Source organism: Fulmarus glacialis, unplaced genomic scaffold (assembly GCF_000690835.1).
Source record: "Fulmarus glacialis isolate BGI_N327 unplaced genomic scaffold, ASM69083v1 scaffold48489, whole genome shotgun sequence".
NCBI classification, from domain to species: Eukaryota; Metazoa; Chordata; class Aves; order Procellariiformes; family Procellariidae; genus Fulmarus; species Fulmarus glacialis.
This window is the reverse complement of record NW_009234847.1, coordinates 24,737-40,761: the sequence shown is the minus strand read 5'-3', so window position 1 is coordinate 40,761 and position 16,025 is coordinate 24,737. Positions and strand designations below refer to the sequence as shown.

The 16,025-nt window shown below is 37.5% G+C and overlaps 1 protein-coding gene across 1 annotated transcript in view; it reads right to left on the bottom strand.

Moving 5' to 3' along the window:
- Positions 1-788: 788 nt before the first annotated feature.
- The window catches only part of LOC104082587 (EGF-containing fibulin-like extracellular matrix protein 1), a gene marked incomplete at its 3' end in the record, with an annotated part of 39,650 nt that continues 24,413 nt past the window's right edge, over positions 789-16,025 (bottom strand). The window contains exons 4-5 of the mRNA XM_009585776.1: positions 4,531-4,653; positions 789-908 (exon numbers count right to left, since the gene is read on the bottom strand). Coding sequence (XP_009584071.1) covers positions 789-908; positions 4,531-4,653 — 243 coding nt within the window. The remainder of the gene's footprint in view (positions 909-4,530; positions 4,654-16,025) is intronic.

Below are 16,025 nucleotides of genomic sequence, written 5' to 3'. Positions count from 1 at the left end.
ATAAAAATAGTCATAAACAACTTCTGATCATCTCCATCACCAATCTCTTGCTTTTTTCTTTATGGCCATTCTCTCTGCACTTCAGCAGACATAGTTACCTTTTTATTATTACTCTAATTCTTAAAGAACAGAACTTATGATTTCAAACTTAACAGCGGTCTTAAAGTTCTACTGCAAGGCTTCCCTTAGTGTTTTACTTCTAAAGGGAGGATCACTTCTAAAGGGTCACTCTTCCTTAGTGACCCTTGTTTTCATTTTTAACATTATTTTCTAGATATTAAAATGTGACTTTTATAGATGCTTTCTTTCCTCACTATGTTTATCATGTGCTGAAGATAATTACACTGAACTGCAGAGGTATAGTACTGCTTCTCCTGGTTTCCAGTTCCAGCCTTTGTGTTGCATGAACTGGGAATAATATCATGAAAGCCAATGATAATGCAAAGCGATCTGCCAGAACTGAAAGAATAATTAAATCTAAGATTAAATAATGAATACAAACCTCCAGGGTTCCAGTTGCCAAACTAGATGCTCCTCAGAAACCTGCTATGCCAGCAAAACAACAGGTTTTGAATCAGGCTCCAATTTTCTCTCTAACCCTCCTGTACTTCTTGGATCACTTGCAGGAGAACATCTCAATACAGCAACTGGTATGTCTTACTGGTTGGTATTTATTTCCTCTAAGCTGGGATGAAGATACTTAAATTTCAACCATGGCAAGTCACGTATCAGTATTTGTCTCTATACTGAGTGAGCTCATGTGTAAGTACATGCAGAGAAGTTCTTACCTACACAGGTGTGGTTGTTGGATGCTAACTGGAAACCGGCATTGCACTGGCAATAATAGGAACCAGGAGTATTCACGCATCGGTGGTGGCAATACGGAGGCAGGGTGCATTCGTCGATGTCTGAGTTATCAAAAAAGAGAAATTAGTTCAAATGGAATCACGGCAATTCACTGTTGCTGTCTTGTGTCCAAAGAAACTGAAGGTAATGGCACTTGATTAAAAGCAGGGGAAAAAAGCTTATGTGAGCTAGGTAGTGCGTCTACGGATGTTAACAGGAATACTATTTTACTTTAAGTAACTTTTTTAAAAATCTGGTTTATGCTGATTGTCTTCCAGCCACTGAAATCAATACACATTCCAACTTTATTTTTTATTTAGTTCCACAGTACTGCTTATGTTTATTTTGTATAAGCAAGACCTAGAATGTTTTATTCTGCTTTTCAACCAAGATTTCTCATTATCAGACATAAAGCTGACCAACACAGTGAATGTGGCTTGTAGCTCTTGTGTTTCCAAAAATTCGCATGCAGCACTCTTAGCATGTACTAAATCTTTTCAGCTCCATTAGGACGAGTCCAAATTTTCTGCACAGGTACGTGGGAATGGTGAGGATAGAAGATTAATGGGCCTGAAAAGGAAACAGGTGGCTGTGCTTCTGCAGGGATCCCCCAGAAACTGGCTTGCTCCACCAAGGGGCTGCCATTGCTCCCATTCCCCTCCCTGCCTCTCCTGCATACCTTTCCATACAGCAGCACTAGCACCTTCTGGCTGCGCTCTCTGGTGCCAAGGAAGGCGATCAGACTGGCTGAAGTTGGTGCTATCTCAGGCAGTATTAACCTTCCACAGACTCTCCTTGCAGATTAGCCCTGGTTTTGAGGTGGAGCAGGCTGCCTTTCCAAGTTTCAGCATTCCTAATGTGCATTGGAGCAGGGTTTTCACCTGCGAACCATACAAAATGTGCAACAGCCCGTTCTTTTACCTTTCTGCATTTTTAAAAGGTTTCCTTGCATTCTGGAGAAGACACTGCCTCTGTTTTTGTCTGAAAAACATTTTTTTTTATTATGCCACAATGCTGATCGTGCATATATGTGCAGCAGCCGTCTTTAGTTGTGGCCTGCTTGAGCTTGGTGAAGAAAGCCATGCCGTGTTCTGTGCATGTACACAATGTGAGATTTCAAAGGCTCAATGCTCAGACAAATAAGACCAGTTTTCACTGGAACAAAGGCAGGCACTTCCCATATCCATGCCAGATCTTGAGTTTCCTACCTCCAGCTGTTTCCACCATAGATGTGTTTAAAAAGAGGCCAAGACTTTTTTATAATGAGGAAAGTGTTTGTTTTAATATCAAGTGAAAAAATAATCTTTAGAAGTTAACCCTTGCTTTGTCAAATTTGCAGTCACTGTTTGGGGCTAAACTTAGCAGTGGAGTGTTTTGGATGGTTCTGAATGAAAAGGCTTATGCTGGAAAATTCCTGGCTATCTGTACAGTAGCGATTGTCGCTGTAACTCTTTTGTTGCAGAGAGAAATTTGGAAGGAGAAATGGAATAAATTAGCAGGCACAGTAGATCTCTTCCATCCTTGACTTTTACAGGACTAAGCTCTTACAAACTGCCGTTTAAAGATCTGATTATACAATATAGACATATGAGCAATGCTTTGCTGCTTGGGCACTGCATTTATGTACATAAATGCTTCCAGGATCTGACTAATTCAGCGGGAGTTTTCCTTGCGGGATTAGGCACATCAGCTCCATGAGACCTAAGGGCTAAGCATTATCTGATCAATTCGGCCAAATCTTCTGTGTGAAGTAATGCTGGAAAACAATTCATTTTATCTGCAGTCCTGTGTTTCAGAAAAGACTAATTTTCCAATATGTGAACACCCAAATTTAAAAAAAATCTCAAAAAAAAGACAGAAATGATTAGTGAATTTAGATTAAAATCAATCAATTGTTAGAAATTAGTCTTTTCTCCCTCTACTTTGAAGCCAAAATAGTCTGGAAAAATTTCTTTCAAATTTGAGAAACATTTCCTCCCATATGGAGAACCTCTATCAAGATCTGGCCCCAAGAACATTTTCTGGCTAAGTTGTTATAAAATCCCTAAAGACAGGCTTTATACTGAAATGCTGACAGTACTAACTGTAGGGATGTACTTATAATTTAGGTCAGTGTGTAATATGTAACGCAGGTGTTATTCCTTGGTTTTGACCTAAATAGGAGAAGGGAAATTTCACTTTCCAGACATCTTCATGTATAGATTTAGATGCATAAATGTATTCATACGTAGATATAAGGGTATATCATTCTGCTTCTTTTCGAGTGCTGTCATGTATGTCCCGCGAGACTTTCAGGTAGTACCATGGGTTGTAACATTAGAAGTGCTATTGCATAGCAGTAATATACTTTACCTGCTCTTAAAAAAATCTAGATAAACCCAAGATATTTAAAAAAAAAAAAGTCAATGACCAGTGAAAACTATTCTTCTACCTACATTCCAAACTACTCATCCTACTCTTGCACAGAGAACTGAGAAAAATCAGATGCATCTGTGTTTGTATCTATTTGTCAGTTCAGGGCCTGATCCACATCTTTTGGGAAAGAGAAGAATTTTTGGGTTGATTTCTACAGCCCTTGGCTCAGAACCCTAAAGAAAGAGCCATGCCCAGAAATTTAAGTTAGTCTAGAAATTTCCCCAGGTTCCTTCCTGCAGCTCTTGTTAGGCAGTGACTACCTACCTTTGCAAGGCTTTTTGAAAGAGATTAAAAATAAATTTCCTAAATGCTTTCAAATGCAGGATCCCCAACACAAAGAAAAAGAGGAAAACCTGAAGTTCTGTTGTTCCTGTTCTGCTGAGGACAGGAAAAAAAAGCTTTTCTCCTAGGCTGCATAAAACCAGTCTTGTGTCTTATTCAAGACCACCTCTTATATCACCTCATGATGTATATATTTGGTTCTCTTATTTCATAGTTGTTTTTATCATCTCTGACAAACCTAAGGCTTAAGGCTGGAGTGCCTATAAAAGCAATTAATCCATTGAAATCACGATTAAAGAGGTGTTAAAGGCTGAAGGAGGACTGCAGGAATAGAGTCATGGCACTTCTGCATAACGTCCCCAAATGAGGATGGAGTAGGAAAGATGCAGTGTTTACACTGCACTTGGATTTAATTTAATGCTATATTTGAATAGGTCCCCAAGGGTGCTGATAGTTTATTTTGGCACAAAGAATAAAGGGTAGTGGTTTATAAGTTGCAAATATCACATACCTGCATTCAGAGTTTCCATCTCTTATTTATACTCGTAAAACTGAGTACTGAAACAGACTGTGCAAGGGGGCTCTGCAGAGCAGGGATTAGGTCTGTGTGAAGGTAGTGCTTTGTCCTACAGATCTGGAGTCGAGTCTCACTGAGGTCAGTGGAAAGATATGCTTTAGTTTGCTGCTATAGTAGACTTATGACTGTATCTGGGACATTAGGCAATACCCCAATACAAACAATAAATACAATGGTAACTCTTAGGAAAATTAATCTTGTGAAGTTCAACTCCAAGTGTTGATTATACTTAAAATAGCATCTAGTTCCATGTTTCAGTGATTAATTATTGTGATAAAGTGATTATTCCATTGCATTTCAAAGTTTTATAGCTATTTTACAGTACATATACCTATACACTTTTATAATCAATATAAAGTTTGCAACTGTAGATAATGAAAGAAAATAATTTAGTCTAGAGCAACACTTACCAACACATTGTTCCCCTCGTTTCTGATAGCCTGGAGGACACTGGCAGCTGAAGGACCCTCTTAAATTGACACATACTTGGTCAGCTCTACAATTATGGGTTCCAGTCGCACATTCATCTATATCTTTATAAAAAAAGCAAATGCAATATTAGTCATAAAGTTTACTTAAAATATTTAGCCTGTTGAAATGCTTTACCCATCTTCAAGCTACCTATAAGTGAAGGCAGCAAAGTTCAAATATGCTCCAAAGATGTCACCTCAATGCTTATTCCATTTGCAGGATATGAAATGTTACTGGATTTCTAATAGCTTTTAATTCTGATATATTGCATTTGGACATATTTTCAGATATGGTTATTTTAAACAATCAGAATCTTTTATTTGTCAAACACCATTAATATTTTGTTTGTACCTATAAAACTTTCTGTAAACTTTATCATATTTTTATTGTATTTCAATCATTTGACTTGGTTTTGTTTTTTTCCCATGCTGGTTGTTTGTTGCATGCTGAATTACTCTGGAAAATTTCAGCAGATGTAGTTCAGCCCTTTGTCAAGAATGAGATGAGTTAGAAATATGTTGTTTTGCTAACACTAAAAAGACTGGTGATCTCTTTTGCATGGTTCCCGTGCTCCATACTTTGGACAGGGACTTGGAACTTGGTGTGTGGTGGCCTTCTCATCAGGAAGAGATCTGCCTCTTGTCATTCCCATGAAAATTCCCCTAATTCAGTCAATCTGCTAAAGTCTTTGGAAACAGTTTACGTATGTTTGTATTTGAACAGTACAGCTAAAAATGCAAATACTAGACCGATACTTTTCAGAGTAATTCAGGCAGCTTTTAGTTCACACTAACTGCAGGTTTATACAAGCATAAACCCAACATTTTGATTTTGCCTATTCATTATAACTGCTGGAGGTACTTAATTATAATTAAACTGCATGTGCTGACAAATAGGTTGCTTAAAATGGAATTACAATTTGCTTTCTCATCTGAACGTCCCAAATGTTTGGAGAGCTTTTTTTTTGTAACCTGACACAGTACAGTGAAAGGACTTTTTAATTTTGGCATTGTACACAATTTGGAGACTCTAGGCTGAATAAACAAATTCCTTAAAACTTATGATCTCTAGTTTACAAATCTCAGCTGACCTCTCTATTTGTATAGGCACTGGGGACGTTAGAACATCACCAGTGGCAGATTCTGGGTGGTGCTTTGGAAAAAATGATGGATTCTTTCTCATAGCAAATGAAAACAATTTTGACCACAAGATTCAATAAAAAATAAACCATCAACAGTTTGAATTAATTCTCAGTGTTTGCCTTTTCCCCAAATGTCCAAATATTTTACATATATCTTCTCTTTATCTGACAGGAAAAATAGAGTCCTTTTATGTTAGCCTGCTCTTTGCATTTCTGCATAATATCAGTCCTAAAGCTGCTGTGTTGATGCAGCACTTGCTGACTGCATTGTTCTGTACTGACAGCTGAAAAGCACATTCTCGCACATTCTCAGGTGTAAAGACTTTCAGGGACTATAGCTGGCTGCCTCATACCAACCTGACACATCATTAAATGCTTGAGCCAAAGCATGGTGGAGTTCAATGCAAGTCTTTGCAGAGACTTCACTGGGTTTTGTGTGTACTCCTAGTTTCTACAAAAATTGAAAATAAAATGGCTATACTGCTCACACAGTTCAAATCCTTTTTGTTGCAGAGTGTACTGGAACAAAGAAAGTTTATTTGATCTTTAGGAACTTCATATATGAGTAAACTTAACATGAGTTACCTTTTAAGATGGATTAGTTAAAATGCATTAAGTCCTTATGTTGCCATTTGCATCCATGGCTTGATTTCTCATTAGCTTAATTTATATGGAATAATAAGCTACACCGGCTAAAATGAAGCAAACTAGATTGACTTATGCACTCAAGGTCTTTGATTTTTTCCAATGGTAAGTTCAGTTTGAAAGAAAAACAATTACTCAAAAGTACTGTTTGACTGCTAGCTGACTCCCCATTTGGAAACTCTTGGAAGATTCAATGTTACGGCCACAAAGATCTGTGTTTATAAGAACAACCTTTTCTTGAGACTTGTTTCAAGGAATCCTTTAGAGCTCTCCTAAGCTTCTTACTCAAGTTAGGATCCTGAACTGGGTTGCATATTAGCTGTGGCTGTATGTCCTGTCTGTCTTCTACATGCCATGAAACTGCATGTTGGTATGTGGCATATTCTTGGTGGACTTCAGAAGAGCTTTATTGGTGGTGTTACTCTGCATCATCATGGTACTTTTTGCTATTTTGGCTGGTTTTGCTGGATGGCTTTTGTTGAGATGCGAGTCCTAGGCAAGCTAGGGAAACAGATACATGGAATGAAGTATTGATGGGAATTCTTTGAAAACTCCAATCCTCTTTTTTTGTTTTGTTTTTGTGAACTTTACTGAACTGTCGAAGGTGGGGAGCGAAGTTGGACAGGAGAGCAGCCTGTAGCCTTCACTGGGGAAGGGTAGTAGGTTGCCATGCTTGGAGCAGTTCTGCTCACATCTGTGCAAAGAAATCAGTAATGTTAGAGGAAGGCTGATGGCCTGAAGATCATGTCTCAAGTGCTTCAAGGAAAATACTGTGGGAGAAGAACAACAGGCAGCTAGAAAGGTTTCAGTGCTGGAACATTCAGTTCTGAAATCTCTAGTATTGCAATAATTACAGATATGTCTACTGTTGTGACTGATACAAGGGTGAGGAAGTGAGTGGAAGATTTCAGTGCTGAAAGCGGTGCCAAATGTGAATTGTATTGGTGTGATACCAGAAGCAGCCCAGCCCTTGTGGAGTTCAGAAAGAAGCACTGGTGGATTTTGCAACGTGATGTTGCTGCACAGACCTCTGCATCTATGCTTTTGGTGAGTGAGGCCCAAAGAGAAGTCTTCAGCTTCTTGGCACTCAATGTGACCTGCATCATCCTCCATTAGAGAAACAGTCTTTTTTCTAACTGTCCTGAGAGTTATTGGAGCAATAGAGGAGTGGAAGTCATAGGAACGAAGCAATATCGATGCTGGAGGTCTCCTTGGGATGAGGCAGATCAGTTCCATTTTTCTCTGAGGTGGCACAAGTAGGTATCTACCAATACACACATACGGTTCTCTCCCCACATGAAGTACCATAATATTACACCGGTGGTGCCAATATTGATCTGGGATTCCCACTCATGTGTTCATGGTTCTTGAATGGGTAGGCTGTCTATCTGCAGTTGTTTAGTCTTTGACTGATCTGAAGCTTCCAGATTGTTTTCCCAGGTATGTTCCCTCTGTGTGGAAATCAGTAACTCCTAGGTCTTCATTCCATCATTCAAAGAACTTCTTTTTCCAGTTTAAATCAGGCTTTTCCAATCCATTAGATTCCTAACTTGCACAGTACCCTCTGATTCTGTGACAGTGATCTGGAAGCTGCATCAATTTCTGCTTTTAGTCTGTATCAAATGCAGTAATACTGGGATGAGATCGCGGTTATATAAAGCACGTGTTTTTCCTTAAATCCTACCATCTCATTCCATTTGATCTTTCTTGATGAAATCCCTGGACTTAAGTGTGAACAGTAAATGAGGGTATGGGGAATCCATACTTTTGGTTTCTGCCTACTGCAGACACCCATGACCAGACTGATTTGGTACCTGTGAAGACATCACAATCTGGGGCGAGGGTGTGATAGAAACTCCTACAGGAACATCACAGAGCTCACCAGCTTTAATCCAAAGAGCAAGATAAATTTGTCTGACCTTTCCTCTCTAGCATGAATGCTTAATAATGTGTTACGTGCATGTGTATTTATAATAATTAAAAAAAAATTAAAACAAGACACTCCACTGCACACACTTGTCTCTCTGGGGAGAGGGTGAGAGAACAAACATGTGACAGATGTTCGTCATGTTGCTTAATGCACTACTGGAAAGCACTCAAGATACCACAGTGATGAGTGCAGTATAAGAAACAGATCTAGAAAGAAAATAATGGGCTTTTACAAGCTCATTCTTGAGCATCTTTCCTCTGCATCCTCTTTTCCCAATTTAGTGTCATCATGATAAAGTTTGTTTCTGTAAGTGTTTCAACAACTGATGCCACAGCTGAAGCTTCTACTTTAAGCAAGTATCTTGTAAGCTGTACCTGAAAACACCCTCAACTCACTCCTCATCAACTTTGTTGTTTAAATTTCATTTCTGTATGTTACGCATATATTTGCTCACCCAGGTAGGCAATTTAAATTACATTGGTAACCCGTAATGAAAATTACGTTCTTTTTAACATTACCCTTTCTTTATTTCTTTCTATTTTCTAATCTCAGCTAACATTTTAAAAGGTTGTGCTGTTCACTACAGATAAAAAAGAGCTGTAAGTTTGTATTAAATTGTTAAACAACCTGAATGGTATTTGATTATTGATGCAAGTCACCTGTGAAATACAGATTAATTCTTAAACTCACTATAACTCTGAGTGTGATCTAAGATGCTGCTCAGATTTTTATTCCCAGACAGTTATTCTCTGGACAGTTACAGCCTGTGTAGTTGGAAAATTTCCTTTGAAATAGCCTGGGTGTCTCTAACAATCCTTTTGCAGATCAATCTTACTTGAAAATGGAGCTGGGTTACCTTCAGTGTCTTGATCATTGTAATAATTGAACTCGGATAATTATGTAGTCTTTCAATAGGCCGCTCAAAAGCAAACTTATTATGGGATTTATTTGCACTTCAAATAGTTATAAAAAATTTTAAAAATTTGTAAAATGTGTTTGGATTGACTACTTTAATTTCCATATGTTATTTATAGGTGTTAAATCCAGAATACTACACTGAAAGAATGTGACAGTTTCAAAGTCAAGTACTTGGGGGATTGCAAAACACAGAATTCGGGTTCTCTGAACAGTCTGAATTCAGATCCATTAAGCATCGTGACACAGTCTTTAATTATATGAATCTCATACTCTGTTTTTCCTGCAGGCTTGGGCTCAGTCAAACCTTATCATTCCCAAAATGGGTTAGGTGCTATGGTGCTCTGTCAAGTTGCAATGATTACTGCTATATAAAAACCTTAAATTGATGTAAAGAGTCAGAGTCAATAGAGAAATGGCGGGAGGAACGTTACAATTAAGGACACCAGTCTCAATTAAATTACATGCAAGCCACGCTGCTCTTTCAGAAATGTTTATGGAAGTCCTCAACTGTACTATGGTAAATATGGCCATCAGACCCCAATGATGCATCCTAATGTAAATACCGCCTTTTGTAGTAATCTTCAGGGCTATTCTAGAAAGTTCATTTTAGAAGACTTTCATATTGATAACTGTCTGTAGGTTAAGATAATGCTCTGAGTTGCATACGCCACTGTTTGAAGTTTGCAGAGTGCTACAGAAATAATGTGAGAACCATGGAGGGCAGCAGAGTTTGCTCCTGTATTCCTTCAAAATATAAATCAACTTGCATTTCATAGTTTTAATTCCACAAGCCTCATTAATAGCTATACCCAGTGATTCCCTCATTTTCCAAAAATGTACCCGCACTCCCTCTTGAAGTGATTTACACAGTTATGTCCTTCCAGTGCTGACTTTGGCAGCCTGCTATATATTTCAACCACCAGTTGTGTACAAAAATTTTGCCTGACCTGCTTTTTAGCTATAGCTTTCTCTAAATCTAGTGTACAGTGCCCTGTTTTAGAGCTAGTTAGTTTTTCTACTTCTCTACTGCAATCCATTCTCTCAGGCTCTTATCTACATCCATAAAATTCTTTCCTAGTCTCTCTTTCTGAGCTACAAACCTGGCTCTGTTCCCTTTACGCTGTGACTCATTTTTCCCAAACCCCCTGACTCATGCTGCTTGCTCACTTATGCAACAGCTTAATCTCTGTAATTTTCTTCATATTATTATGAGAAGTACATAAATTCACGAGATGCATTTCACCAATGCTTCAAACTTTTGTAGAAAAAAAAATGCCATCAACATCTATCCTTCATCTTATTTAAGTCACTTAAACCTTTTCTCGTACCTGTGTGTTGTGCTCAGAGCTGGAGAACTGTATTCTTAACTAACTCAAGTATGCCTTACTCCTGGGATTGAAGTGCTCAGCTTATTGCTGCTCACTGGCTCTTAATATATTGCAATTTACTACAGCATCTTCATGCTCTCCTTCTTTATGTATATATTCGTCTGTTCAAACAAGTCACAAAAAGTTTGTAGGTTGCTTTCTCTATTCCGATCTGTAACAATCTTGTAAGCAGAATATTCCACCAGATGAAAAAGAGGGCTCTTAAAATGAGGGATTCAAATTCAAAAATTATGGGATTCAAATTCTGATTTCTGTCCCCACTGAGCAGCGCCAATGGACCAGCTTCTGAATGGTTTGTACAAATCTAAACCCAGAATGATGCCACCGATGTCAGTGTTGCACTTGTCATTGACTCCAGTGAAGCTGTTCTCCATTTGTTTTGAATGTAAACAATAAATATTTAGTTAATCAGTTTAAACTTTTTGAGTTCTCAGTGCCAGTGAGACAAGAAAATGACTTGGTTTATTTTTCTAATAGATTCATCTGAAGTGAAAACACTGCCTCCCACGTAAGCAATGGCACCGGTGAGTCTGACAGCACATACAATGATCTGCACAGGTATTGTGGACAACTTACTTAACTTCAGGATTCTGTAAAACCTTTCACTTTCTGTCCACTTTATTAGCTTTCCTTCTGTCTCTAAGACATTTTATATTAGTATTTTTCAGAAATTACCAGCTGAAGGTAAAATACTTGACGAAATTAGACCACTATAGTTCTTCCATGAATATGGGCTTACTTTATTTTACCAAATTAAGTATTCTGTCTCTTATTTATGCTTCTTATATTGTTCTTGCAACTGAAGCCAAGCTCACTGCTATGTCGTTTCCTGGATCCTCCCTGATCCTTTCTTACACATAGGAACAACATTAGCAACCTTTAAATTCCCTGGTTCCCTCCCCAGCCTTAGCAAGCTATCAACAATTTCTGTCAAAGGCTTTTCTATTTCCCTTGCTACTTCCTTCAACATTTGGGATGTTATTCATCTGGGCTGGATGCCCAGACAACTTTTAACTCATTGGTGTTGGGAGGCTGCGCTTTGCGGAGGTAAATACCAGCAGAAAATCTGTTACATAACGTCAGGTCAGTAGGTACCAAAAGACTAAATATTTGGAGAAATTTCTCACTTCTGGAGTGGCAAAACCTGTTAATATAGAGACCTGCACTCTAACAGTGCAGCCACTATGCAGTAGTGTCATGAGGTAGCGTCTATAATTCTGTACAACTCTGTAGCAGCCCATAAACTCCCTCTTCATTGCTGGTTTTTCTTTCCCTTTTAAATTTTCCTTTGGCCCTTTCATGTTAAGTATATTGGACTGATTGCCCTGGTAACAAGTTTTCACAGTTGAGCGAAGGTAACCTACACAAATACTTGTTTGCACAGGAAAGATATATGTAAGAGCCAAGACCTACATTTAAGCAAATATGTGAGGTAGAATGTTTAAATTAATGAGATTTTCATGAAAAACAGCATGACTTCTTTTGGTGTGCCGAAACATTTCCCCTCTCAAATTTGAAAGTACAGCAAAGCAAGTTCCTAGTAGATTTGTCTTTTAGTACTCCTGGACATCACGGCACAACAAAATAGAACTAATGCAAAGTATTAATGTAGAAAATGTTTTAAAAAAAAAAAAAAAAAAAATTGAATGCAGTGCAACTTATAGTTCCTTGCATGGTTTCTGTATTTGGACTGCAAAAGTGTTAGCAGCTACCATGAATTTGGGAAAGTTACCCAATCACAGTGACTTCATGAATATTGAAGGTACAGGAAAAGCATCCTTCTATTTACTCAACAGAGTTAACAAGGGATCAAGCTGTAATAATCAAGTCTGGACTGCAGTACTTTGTCATAATTATGTATTGTCTTTGGTATGTCCAAACTGAATTGACTTATCACATAGAATAGTTAAATAAAGGAGTGAGCCATAGCTTTCAGCACTAGAACATCTCCCACATGTTTGTTTGGGAGTGGCAGGCAGCTGAAAGGGGACAAAAAATGAATGAAGCTTTGAATTGATGCATTACTTCCTTTCTCCTCCACTTTGCCTCCATCTGTGATGCTACCTTCCTTCTCTAGTATAGGCCATGCAGTCTGTAAACTATACTGCAAAAGGTAAATGGCTTTTAATTCCAAGATTTTTTTTTTGACTTTGAAGACTCAGATGCCATATGCAACTGAACATGCTTTTTCTATCCTGTATCTTAACATAAGACAATACTGATAATCATTACATTCAGGACAGCATTTCAGTGGTGACAAGGTAAGGATACTTAACCTGAATCAGTGCCTAAACATATATTCTGCTCCTATGCCTTCTGCATAGTAGCTGTCCATGCTGGAAATGGCAAATTAAAAAGCCTAATGCTGTATTATTACAACTTTGTCTATGTTGTGCTCTCTACTTTTCGAAGCCCCTACCAGTACAAACAATGGTTCAATAGAGCTTGTAGGAATGTGTTCTGATAAAAAGATACACTTTGTTATCGAATCACAACCATAGTGAATTAAATGAACGTGATGCATAAAACGCTGTTCAAGTAATACAGTAATTAAAATGATTATTACAAATAAAAGTGGTATGGCTAATATGACAACAACGTTAGTCTGATACAAGGCCACAAAAGCTATTCCCCGAAGACGTTTAACAATAGTATTTTCTATCCAATGTTACTTCAACATGTATTCTTAAAACAAGAACACGGGTATTAATATATGTCTTCGTGTTTAAGGTTTCTCAAAGGGAAGAGTACTTTTTTCCCAATAGAAGACCACAATGTTAACTATCAGTTTTCCTGCTCATCAAAAAAAAAAAATTTCCATGTTTTTGATTGATCTATATTAATTTAAAATTTGGTTTTTTTTGCTTTATTTCTGCTGGGGCATAAATGGAGCCATGCTTGCTTTCAAGTTACAATCCAATAATAATTCAGTGCAATGTATCTGGAAGTCTCAGAGTGCTTAAAAATGTGAGTTGTCATAATGGTAAACTTTTTGATTTACATTGCCATAGCTTATTTTTACTTTCAGTAGAGTATTTCCTGCTGTTGCTTTCTTGTGACTTTATGCTAGAGGTCTAACAACGTGTGCTTTTTGGTTCATGCCTGCCTAAGTGAGGATCACCCACCCAAGATGACCAATACACTTGGACTATACTCAAACACAACAAGGGTGGATTAAACTATTCCATTATTGCAGATGAAAGAGCTCTCCCCGACATCTGGCATATCATCTTCAAAACTGATATGGAACACTTCCATAAATTCAGCTTAACATTGTTTTTGTGAGTGTTCCAAAGTATTTTTAACATGAAGAAATAGCATGCAAACTAATTTCCTATTTGAAAGTAAATGTCTTGTTCTTATTTTTAATTCACCCAGTTATTAAAAAAGAAAAAAAAAAGAAAAAAAGTTCACTTAACTTGAAGCATACTGTTTTGTTTATTTAAGTTAATGGAAAAGCTAGTCAGTGTTTGATGTAAAGCTGCCCCCTTGCTTGAAAGAAAACCAAACAACTGGTTATGAATTATGAATATCTCCTAATAGTTTCCAGAATTATCTGAAGGATGTATTTTTTTTCTTAATTATGTACACTTAAAAGTTCCAAGTTCCCTATTCATTTCCATTTTGTTTGTTTCTCTCCTTGGAAACCTCATAAGCATTTTCCTTTAGCTAGGCTTGACTGAACAAAATATTACTGCTACAACCTGTAATATTAGGGAAATAAAGGCCTGAAAGCTCATTGTGGTTTTTAATTAGGAAGTTGAAGAATCACTCATTAAATCTTTGCAAGCCTTTTCACAGCACTTAACACTGGCAGCTGCTGAATCCCTGCAAAGGAAAACACAAACTTCTACCCAAAAAGCGTGTTTCAGAGCACACTTTAAAAATCAACTTTTATTCTGAGACAACACAGAAAACAGCTCCTGCAAAAAATCTTGCTTTTCTTGTATGTTGGCATGTCTTCAACTGTTTTAGACCTAATCAGACCATTCCTCTTGTGAGGAACCACAGTGTCTCCTTACGGTGAGGGAGGCATCTCCACGTGGGAGTTGCTGGCAAAGGTACTGCAATGGGGGATGCAGTCTGGTGAAAACCTGGTCTGTCTGTGTGGCACTACCATAGTCTGCAGTCCTTCTGACAGTTAAAGGCAGCTAGTTATCCACTGAACAAAATTAATACAGCAAACAAACCGATGCTCTGAGCATAAACTGTGTGATATCCAACCCTATCCTGAAATACAATAGCCTGATTTTTTTTTTTTTGGTAGTGAATGCATAGCTCATCAGTGCACACTTTGCTAACTAAGAAACAAGGGACCTTAAGATATAAAGGACTTAAGATGTAAGACAAGGGACTTAAAATATTTGATATAAGAGACCAATTTTATCAATAAAATCTTATTCTCCTTTAGCCTTTGCAGGCTGAATGAGCTGTTTTAGGAATTATAACTGTAGTTCCCAAGCTGAGAACATTTAAGTTCAAGTCGAGTTCAATAGCATCTATCAGAAGGAGAAGGCTTATCTTAAACGATGATATTGTTTTTAGCACTAATCATCCTATCTGTTGGCAGTACCAACATGCTGCAATCTCCACAGCTCCCTACGTAAATAAGCAGATTCCTGATGCTGTTCCAACTTCAGAAATGCCTTTGAAGGCATTATTTAGTTATGAATTTTTTCTACATGGTTATGTGATACTTTTAGTGTGTTGCTGTATGTACCCACAGATGCCTTCTTTTGAAGAAATGTATCTTAAAACGTATTTACTTTCAAAGTATCATTGGTGGGCATTGGTCTGTGTTTTACCTTCTTGTGAAATAAAAAATGAAATGGTTAAAAGAAATTCACTTTCATGCCTTCTACAACTTTTTAACGATAGAACAATAAAAGCAAATTATGGAAATAGTACTTAAAAAAGACACATCAGTTGATTTGGTCCAAAATATACTCTAGAGATGGGAGGGGATTGGAAGAGCTGGGATAGAAAAACACAATGTTCAGGTTGCACAGTTCAAGTAAAGTGAAGTGAAATGGATGTGCAAAAGTTAAGATTCTTGTGGCAATATCAGTTTGACTATGCTACAAACAAGCAGTGTTATATGGTACTGATCTAGCAAAACCATCAGTAACAGTATCTTGTAAATTTTGTTTGTCTGTCTTGCCTTAAGAATTCACATTAGCGGGTTCTGCATTTGAACTTAAGTGGAAAATCCAATTTTCCATGTAATTCTTAACATGAAGAGGGCTTAAAATGAAGTTTTAAAAATTCTTTGTTTGAAAGAGAATAGATACAAAAGGCGAAGCCAGGCAAGATCAAAAGAGAGGCAGAGGCATCAGGGAAAAAGAAGTCTTTTCTTTGAAGGTAAAAGAAAAAAAAAGGCAGTATGAATATTTATGAAGGAAGAAAAATGAA